Consider the following 10,045-nt stretch of genomic DNA (forward strand, 5'->3'; position numbering starts at 1 on the left):
TCATCACGCAAGCCCACCTAAAGCTTCAGAACGCTCATGTGAATTCATTTATGTGTGGTCTCTTGAATCCGACTAGCGGGGTCCGTAAACACTGAACACAAAACCATGACTCTGAGCGGGGAGAGGGGCAGTCCGACTCCAACGCGGCTGGAGTAGGAGGGGAGCGCTTTGACTCCTGCATCACAGTGAACGGGCAGATAGTGGCACTGATTGCAGGACGAGAGGAGTGGGCCACCTTTGACCGACGGTTGCCACAAACAGAAACAAAAAGGCAGAGGGCCAGCTCCCCCGTGGTCACTCAGTGACGCAGAGAGGCCTTCACCCTGACCTGTGAGGAGCATCAGCTGGATCCACTGTCCCTCGGTCACGCTGAAAAGTATCTGCTGTGAGTATGAGCCTTTTTTTTTTTTCCACTCACAGAGAACAGTTTGCACGTACTGCAATAAAGGGAAAGGATGCAGCCTCTCAGATTGTTGAATATCAAAAGGAAGGACAATGCAGTGGGAGTTCTTTTGACAGGACAAAAAACCTGCGATGGCCACATCTGCTTTAACGCTCTCCTCTCCTGCGATGGTATGCAGATTGAGTTACTGCAACTCAGTCGTACTGTATCTGCTCTCCAGATTCACACCTCTTGGCCACGGCCCCATCTATACGCACCACGATACGCCATGCCACCTTAGCGGCTCAGACGAAACGCTAGACGCCATTCCAGATGTAACATTATTCAGGATCTGGGTCTGAATGTTTGTTATGCGACGCTCCCCAGAGGGGTTGGCTCCAACCCTGGCTTCGCAAACGGAGTAAACTTAACACTCCCATGTCTCCACAGCCCACTGATTGTCAGTGTTTTACAAACATTGACATATAAGGGATGGGAATGAGGAGTGCCTGCACGGCTACACCACTGTAATACCTCTCCTCCGCATGTCACTGTAAACTTTTGACCAGTTCACGGCGCATGCGATCAGAGCTCAGGACACTCGGTTGAACGTGCCGCGGCGTCATTAACAGGCAAAGAGGTACTTGTGTGCGGCTCAGGTCAAAGAATGTCCCAAACTCTCGCCGCCTTCGCTCCTGTGATCTGGTCTTGTAACTGTTGAGTGCGGACTTGAGGGATGCAGAAAGGCCTGCATTTTCACGCGTGCGTGAGGAGTACGCGCAGCGGCTTTCAGGAAGTGTAAGTTAAGTGGCAAAGAATGGAAAGTGGATGTTGACAGGGGTTATCTGAGGTCGGACACATCCCAGGCTCCAACACTGGGCTGCTAATGCGAACGGAGTGCTTGATAATGCTGCGGCTGCCCCGTCCGAAGAGCCAAAAGTAATTTTTGAGATTCAAATACTTTTCACATTAACGGCAATGTCAGGCCAGAGAAATGCTCCTGCGAAATAATCACTGACAGGAGATAGTTCTTATCTCTGTGTGGAAAAAAAAAAGGTGGGGCAGTCAATTCAAACTTTAAAATATTTAGATTTTTTTTTTTTTTTACCACTCCCTTTACTCCCTGAATACATTTCCTTGAATTCCATTCATTGCAACACCCATGTTTATGGGACCAGAAAGGATGCATACTTGTAACATCAGGGGCCGTAGTCCCTGTGCGGGGTGGAACAACATCTCACTCCCTCTGGAAATGAGTCATGTCAAACAGAGGAGAGCCCCAGATGCTATCTCTCACTGGTGGTGGTGGTGGTGGGGTGGACATGCCCATCCACACTTTCACACACGCGCACGTGAGTCACGAGGCTGACTGCATGAGGGAAAAATTAGGGAAAAGACCCACGCATGACTTAACACTACAACAACGTTTGTCTTTCTGATCGCCTAGGCAACGGGAAGTTGAGTTTACAGAGAAATGTGCCATTTTAGCTGAAGTTATTTATACCGTTCTGCAAACAAAGGAAATCATCTCAAAATAGGCTGACACGACTGTTTTTAGTTGGCCCAAACAACGAAATTAGCTTAAATGAACAAAGGGAAGTTACCAAATCACTTCTAGATGAGTTCAAATCCAGCTGACTGATGAATGTTCAAGTAAAACATGGTGTTATTTAATAAACAGAGTTTATTTCCAGGGCATTTATAATTAGACATTACCGCAATTAAAGCTGGTGACAGAGTTGTAGAGGCGTAACAAAATCCTCGAAAGCAGATAGCTGCTCATAGTTACCACGACAGCAAAACAATGATCCCCCACTTCACTACACATACAGTTAGTAACTACGGCAACACATGCGCTGTTACGCATGGTGCGTCTATATTGGGAATCCTGGCCGTGCACTAGAGGGTCACTCCATGACGCAGCGACGCACGCAGGGCGTTGTTCTTCCATAATGAGACACTTTATAACAGCACGTCAGCCCCTGGCATCAATCTAGTCTAAGAGCGACTTTTAGGAGGGAAGGACTACCGCTGTCGGACTCTTTCTGGGAAAACTTGCTTCTTGCCAGCCTAACCTATTGTTGTTGTTGGGTGTTTTATTTTTTTGCGTGTGGAAATACAAGCTCTTTGCTCGAAGTAAGTGGACTTTCCTCTTTTCTAAACTTGCCTTTAATAAGCCGCGCTCAGAGTCAGATTAAAAGACGGAAACGCGGCTGGGATACCGCTTCGTTACGCACACAGACAGAGGGACTGGGCTGTCAATTCGTAAAAGCTTGGCATTGGGCTGAACCGGTCGCTTCTAGTTCGTTTTACCGATAAATACGCACAAATAAGGCGAAACGGTGATTTGTTTCCCTCCTTCTTTTTCCTTTGTAAATGCTTCAGCAGTTATTCGTGAATGCCACATCCTGGCATTATCAAGTAATTTGAGAGGAGAGAAAATCTATTTGTCATTTAAAAAAAGAAGAAGAAGAAAGCAGAAAGCAAGGTGCGCACTTTCCATTTTTATGCGTAACAGCGGGCAGGTTTGTTTTCGTTTGAGCAAATGACAGCGCAAGATGCAGAAAACTTTCCCAAATGTGTCCGAGGCTGCTTTGCCTACGTGCAGATTTCTTCAAAACGACTCGGTTTCTCTAGAAAAGCCGCAAAATAGTCAGATTCAGATAAAGTTTCTCATGAGACTGTCCGTGTTGCAGCGACACACCCATGTCCCACCAATCTGACATCCCCGCACGCACACACACACACGCGCGCGCACACAGATATTGACAGGCTGTCTCCTCTCCTCATTGCTTTCCAGACCGCCTGAAAAGATGCTGCTCCTACTACTGGGAATCGTCCTCCTGCACGTCGCTGCACTGGTTCTCCTGTTTGTGTCAACAATTGTCAGCGTGAGTAAAGCCGTGTGCCAACAGAGCGATTAGAATGGCATGCACTTAATATCTTGACTAAACAGAGCTTTGAGGGGTTGCTACACCTGCAAGATCTTTTAGTAGGTTTTGATTCAGGTTTGTGTCTTATAACCTTGAATATGCCTTTTTCTCATGACCACATTTGTGTTGTTGCCACCAGGTATGGACGACAAATAACGACGGCACCTCAGACCTCTGGAGGAACTGTTCTGGTCCCAGTGGAGTAAACTGTAACCCGGCATCAGCTGGAGGTCAGGCATCTCACGTTTATCTGTTTGCCTTTAATAAGATGCACTACACTTACTTGCATTTGCAGCTCAGTGACTAATGTGGGTGATGTGAACTTTAGAAAAAAAAAAAAACAACTTTTTGTAATCCAACATTTCTACCTCGCTGCTGACGTGGGTGCTTCACAGCTCCTCTGGGGCTCTGGTGCCATCTAGGGCAGAGAATGCGGCGGTGCCGTTTCTTTGAGGCGCGAGCTGATAGGCTGCCGCTGTATAAATAGTCGTGGTGTGATGTCCATATTCAGGTCCGGTGTTGGGACTCCATAGTGACAAGAGGGGAGCCGAGGGACGATAATTGGGGTGGGGCCCTCGCCGAGAGTATTTAAAGTCTTAAACCTATGCGTGTTTGAAAGCGGGGAGACCTTGGACGGGCCCGTGCGGGACATAGCTGATGGTGTGTCACGCCCAGTGTCAGATCATAGCGTCCAGTGTTGGTTTGCAGGGATCATTAGGGCAATTTAAGGCAGCAGCTGCAGCGTTAAGTGATTTATGCCCCTCAAAGTCAGAGCACGTGCTCAGTATAGAGATTGCACCGTCTTTAAAAGCCTAATTATAGCATAATTCCCACTGCCTTAAAACGAATCACGTAGGAAGAAGTTAAAGCGAGATCAGCTGCGTGTTCTGCCACTGCCGCGGTGCAGGGGCCGCTGGCTGCAGAGGGGGTGATGTAATTTGACTAGAATGAGCCGCGCTCAGCCAGTGTGTGTTTTGTCAGGGCGGCAGGGTTTGCATACTCCGTGCCAGGTAGTTTGACGGCGCAGCCAGTTTGTTTGACTTGCTTTCATTAGCACACTGACGCAGAGTGTTTACTTAAGAAGGCGCATGTGCCGTTCTGGGGTTGCTGCTTTTGGCTTTTGGGAGATGGAGTCTCACACGCCATCTCGAGCTTTGCTGAGCAATCGAGCTCCTTCTTAAGTGACTCATGATCTCAGTTATTTTTAGGGGTTATCTGGAACTTTTTCTCCTCCTTGTTGCCTTGGTTACAGAAATATTGCATTTGGTTTTGATGACGCCCGGGTTGAGAGGTAGTCATGCCTCCCAGTTATCACATGCTGAGCCGGTTAAGCGTCACTTCCATATAGCCAGGAAAATGACTTAACAGAATCTTCCCGAGCTAAAAATAGCTGTCGAGGAGGAATACAGGGGCCCACGAAACATAAACACGGCGAGGTAAATGCCGCGGTTTGTTGAGTGCTCTTCGGCGCGGCAGAGCATCCGCACAGCAGCCAGAGAGACGGCAAACCTCTTTATCATTTGGAATCGCAGAGAAGTTCCTCAGCTTCCTGCGCTGTCCTCCGGCAACAATGAGCATTCACGTACAATTCTTCACAATGTGAGTCACACTTGCTTTTCTGTGATATTCCGAGCCCCGAGGCGCGCCTCATGCCAGGAAATGCCAGATGCCACCGTTTCCTACTAGTGGTCAGCGGAGGAAAGAAGGAGGGCGTGAGGTCTGTTTATCAGAAAGCAGTGGCGCACTGTCGTTGCGTAGTCTCAGAGTTACCCCGGCGTCGTGTAGCGGAACAGGATCATCGCCGTGGAATCTAATTGTAGCTCTGGTGCGGTGCTGCGCCGGCTGCCTCTTTGTGGAAGGAGATTTGCAGTGTGTCATGTTTCTTCCCGTATCTCATCCCCGAGGCCTGTGGTCACCAGGGCCCTCCGTTATTGTATGTAACCTGACTCCAAACTGGCAACCCCGTCCAATCAGTCAGAATAGAGTTTCTTGTTCGATCTATAGCAGAGATCTTTGCAGAGTGTTTCTCCACACTCTGCAAAGGTCTTTGTAAACTTTGCAAACTTCTGATTCTTAGATTGAAGACTGAGTGTTGTTGTAACCTAAACGATTAGTCAAAGTGTTGGCGTCTTATTACTTAACGATGCTTTTGGCGTAATAAATAATGCACTGTGCACTTTCCCCCCAATGTTTGAAGTGGTCCTCCATTAAAACCACAACATCTGGCTCGTTCATGTAACGCAAGAGAATCAATAAGCCGCAAACAAGTGAGAACATTGAAGTAAACACTTCTTTTCAGAGCAGCGGCACGCAGGTTGAGCTTTGATACAAACCAGCGTTTGTTACATCAGGGCGGGATAGAAGCCAGGGAGTGGGTTACGCAATAAGCAGTCCTTTGTGGTCAAGCGCCTGCGTTGCGGCACGTTAGATATCGTGCACAGAAATGGGCGTAGTAAACACACAGCAGGCGCAGTAACAACGAGAAGTAGAGGCCTAATTGGAAAATCCTAGGATTCCTGGCACGGCGCATGGACACAGTAGATGGTACTCGGTGTTCCCCGTCAATACAGGTGTCTAATGGGTTAATGGCTTCTGGCTGCCCGGCCTTGGAGGACTAGCAGTTAGTGATCGATGCGGTACATTTAGTCATAGGTCCTACTGTGAGGGGGTGCGCGGAGCTTTTAGGAACAAGATACCTAGCTCTCGTTGCTATGGATCCATTACACGTTCCCAGAAGTAAACATGGTCGGTTCCAGCTCATTATGTTCTATTTGTGAGGATGGTTAAACTCAGCAGAGGCAAGGCTAGTCAAAGCACACTCACCAAGTCAATGTTATCTCTCTCTCTGTGTATATATATTTATATATATATAAATGCTAATGATGACCAGTTCCAGTTATTAACAGCACTCTCTTTGTTTCCCCCCTCTCTACTGCAGAGTGGATCCAGGCAGTCCAGGCCCTCATGATCCTTTCCATCATCTTCAGCTGCCTGTCGCTCGTCCTCTTCTTCTGCCAGCTCTTCACTCTGCAGAAGGGCGGACGCTTCTTCCTCACCGGAACCTTCCAGATTCTTGCCAGTGAGTTTGCACTTTTGACACGAATCCACCAACAACAAGAATATATATATATATATAACACTTACATACTTTCTTTGTACAAATTCAGTGTTCAGTACAGATTTGTTTCTGATGCCTAATTATTTGCTTAATGTAAATTGAACAAAAAAACGCCTGAGATGTCTAAAAATACACCGCAGACAGAACCCCACCGACACTGACAAAGCGTTCTCTCTGCAACATCTTCTGCTGGAGAAAATTAAATTAGGAGAGCCTACGCCAGTTACTAATGGTTTTAGTGCTCCGCTTGTCCATTGTGCTCTGTGCCCTTTGGCCAGGGAGCTGCCCAACTGCCGGTCTATTGTGTTCTCCTCTTGGCAGCCCTTTGCAGGATCCCAGGTTTCGCTTTCTATAGCGCTCCAGCGCATTGCCTGGCACCCAGGTGCCCACTCAGCCGAGCAGGAATGGCTCTAGGAACACTGCCAGTCTTGCAATTTCAAATGTCAGGGAGGCCGGCGGTGCGGGGGCCCGACGAGCAGATCATGCTGTCTGCGTCGGGACTGGGGAGGTGGGCGGGGGCCAGGCTGGGGTTCAACAAGCACGAACCGCTGTAATGTCTTCTGGGAACGGCTGGCCTCTCCGCCTCCACAGCCAGACTTCAGCAGCGATAGTGCAGGGAAACATGATCCGGCGATCGAACAGCATTATTTAGCGCTCGCCTTTTTTTCCTCCCGGCAGGTTTGTTCGTGATGAGCGGAGCCATCATCTACACGGTGATGAGTCCAACCTGGGTGCCCGAGACGGACGTCTTTGGCTACTCCTACATCCTGGCGTGGGTGGCCTTCCCGTTGGCGCTGATCAGCGGACTCATCTACGTCATCTTGAGGAAGCGAGAATGAGCCGTCGCCTCGCCCCAGCGCTCTCAGTAACCAACCCCCTCCACCCCACCCCACCCCAACCTGCCCAACTGCAAGTGTTATCAGCCCCCCTCTAAATTGTATGCGTACAAGTGGTCAGTGGAGCCACGAGGCCGAGACACCCAGATCACAGCGAGGGAGGAGTAATACCAAAAAAAAAAAATCACAAAAACACCAATACTGTCTCAGTTAAAAGATGTATATAGTATCTACGGTTTAAAACCTATTTATAACACTTTTTACATATATGTACATAGTTTTTGTGTTGCTCTGTCAACGGATACTATGAGCTTTGTTTCAGCTGATTAAGTGCCTCAGTCTTTGTTTGTAATGATGGAATAATTACACACTGTTCTGTTGTGTTTCTTGCCTTTTTTTTTGTTTTTGTTTTTGTTTCCCCAAAGAATTAGCTTTAAAAAAGAAAAAAAGGAAAAAAAATGAAGAAGCATATTAACCGATGTGCATGTATAGAAACAGAAGTGAAGGTTTTAACGAAGGGCTTGCTTTACGAAAAAGAGTGGCGCCACCCGCGGACGACGTAGCAGCGCAGCCGTTGAATTGGGTCCTCTGTTCTTGTTTGTTTGTGAATTTGCAAGTTTTATGTGTTTTTGTTTTATTTTATTTTTTTTTGTTTTTCTGTGTTTTTCTATTTCTTATTTTCAACAAGAGATGGTGCTATGTATTTATCATTCCTATTACTGATAGCAAAAATTTACAGCGGAGTTACTTTGTGGTCGTTTCAAGTCAAACAGCTTTGCCTTTGATTAAAGTGAGAATCAGACATCAGGCACACTGAGACAATGCCTGACTGCTTCTTTAGGGAACACAGCCTATTTAACTTTGCCGTGTCTGATTTTTAATTTTTTTTTTTTTTTTTTAAGTTCATTAGCTACTGTAGACTAATTAAGGTTGAAGTGGTGCCTTGGTGAAATCAAAAGTCACTTGGAATGTCAGTATTATTTTTGCTCCACTTGCCTTAAAAATCTCATCATTCTGATGTGTGTGGGTAAGACTCGAGAAACCAAATTGCCTTTTTAGTCGAGTACCTTAAAGAAAACAACACTGTGGGGCACTGCAGCCAAATGAGATTAAACAACGAAGAAAAAAAAGAAAAAAAAAGAAATAGCATTTAACAGTACTAGAAGAAAATGCCACCAAGTTGAAGCCATATATTAAAACAGCAAAAAAAGGATATTTAGTATTAACTGTAAGTGGGGGGAAAAAAAGGAGAGGTTTGCAGTGATGATACAAATGTCTGTTTCACATACTTGAAGTTTGACATGCTGCAGTCTCTGCCCTCTGACGTTGTTTCTCTTCTTCTACTGTATAAAACACTGTTTATATGTTGTGCGTAACGGATGTTCGTGACTAGCCCAAGAACTCTCGCTGACTAAATAAAACTACTCACACATTACGTGATACCGTGTATTCCAATGTTAACAAGGGACTGGATTCACACTGCCGATAAATGGGAATAGATAGATTAAAAAAAATAAATAAATAGATGCTCGTTCATACGGCATGAGAGCAACTGTAATCCAGCGTCCAACATGTACTTTTCTGTGCACGGTCCGGCCGATGCGGCCCGCCTTACTGTATGTGTTTATGCTCTGCCAGATCAAATGAGCTTCCTTGTGCATGCGGTTGCAGGAGCTGTGTGCATGTCGCCCACACTGGGGCAAAGGCCCGGCGCGCCGGTGCCAATTATTCAAAACACGCGGCTAGCGTTTCAGTGTCAACACTGTCTCTCGTGGCATCAGAAATAAGAGGCGTGCTTCAAAACGCTCGGCTTTGAGAGGCATCTGTCCTCCGCTTGACGTCCCCCACGAAGACCCTCCCGCCCCCCCTCCCGAAACACGGCGACGTTGTGGTGGACTAAAGTATTTAATTCAGAGCTCAAACAAGCTAATCTGCTGTAGGTTTTTAGCATGACGCTCATCTCTGGGTTCAGTTAGAAGAGAGTGCCTCTAATGACAGCTGCCCTTCCTTTTTGTGAAACGCTACAGCCTTCGATCGTCTGTTTACAGCTAAAACTTATGAATGATATTACCACTTGGACTTTAATCATTAAAGGATGTTTCTTACCACCATGACGGATTTGTTTGTGTCTTTCAGTTGCAGTGCACACGCACAAACACACATCTAAACACACAACTAAATACTCGTGTACAGGAGTTAAAGTACTCGGTTGTAATGCACCTATTCCTTTTAAAGGCATTCCACGAGCAGCACTTCTGCACCGATATGTATGAAAGAGTACGCTCAGACGGAGGATTCTTGTTGCAGGCACCAGGAGGTCACAGCCTCCTACTCCCTCCTCCTCTAACATTCTAGCACAGGGTGAAATGGGGACAGTGCATTCTTGTCTGTGCGATTGTGCTGCGGCTATATCGCTGTATTTTACGTCACCGTGTTGTGTTAGCAAGTTACGCCATGTGTACATCGATCTCCTAATGTCTAAATATGAATACAGTATACTATATATAACTTTACATCAGCTCCTGTGCAACAGCACCATCTGGTGGTCGCATAAAGTAGCACATCAGACCTTTATGTGTAACGCTAAGTTAGAAAACACTGCCCGTATGTGGCGAAATGTGGTCACTACACCTAAATTTAACACGGTATTGAGAAGGAATTAAAAAGACTCAAGAATGTCTCCCTGGGTTTAGCAGATCAGATTTTTTTTTTATTTATTTATTTTATCTGAAGTTTCCTAAACCTCATTAATTTCACATATGATCATTAAGTGCTG

At 46.5% G+C, this 10,045-nt stretch overlaps 1 protein-coding gene across 1 annotated transcript; it reads left to right on the forward strand.

Annotated features, from left to right (window-relative positions):
• Positions 1 to 2,349: 2,349 nt before the first annotated feature.
• pmp22b (peripheral myelin protein 22b) lies at positions 2,350 to 9,383 on the forward strand. The gene is made up of 5 exons (XM_047609121.1): positions 2,350 to 2,518; positions 3,183 to 3,273; positions 3,455 to 3,545; positions 6,254 to 6,394; positions 7,112 to 9,383. Exons 2-5 carry the CDS (start codon positions 3,196 to 3,198, stop codon positions 7,270 to 7,272), a joined length of 471 nt encoding a protein of 156 aa, XP_047465077.1. The 5' UTR covers positions 2,350 to 2,518; positions 3,183 to 3,195; the 3' UTR covers positions 7,273 to 9,383.
• Positions 9,384 to 10,045: the final 662 nt, after the last annotated feature.

This window comes from Mugil cephalus, chromosome 16 (assembly GCF_022458985.1).
Source record: "Mugil cephalus isolate CIBA_MC_2020 chromosome 16, CIBA_Mcephalus_1.1, whole genome shotgun sequence".
Lineage (NCBI taxonomy): Eukaryota > Metazoa > Chordata > Actinopteri > Mugiliformes > Mugilidae > Mugil > Mugil cephalus.

Excerpts from the sequence above, each read along its gene's own strand:
- pmp22b (XM_047609121.1), top strand. The coding sequence starts at position 3,196 with ATGCTGCTCCTACTACTGGGAATCGTCCTCCTGCACGTCGCTGCACTG. Across the intron at positions 3,546-6,253 it reads TAACCCGGCATCAGCTGGAG|AGTGGATCCAGGCAGTCCAG; the intron begins GTCAGGCATCTC and ends TCTCTACTGCAG. Across the intron at positions 6,395-7,111 it reads AACCTTCCAGATTCTTGCCA|GTTTGTTCGTGATGAGCGGA; the intron begins GTGAGTTTGCAC and ends TCCTCCCGGCAG.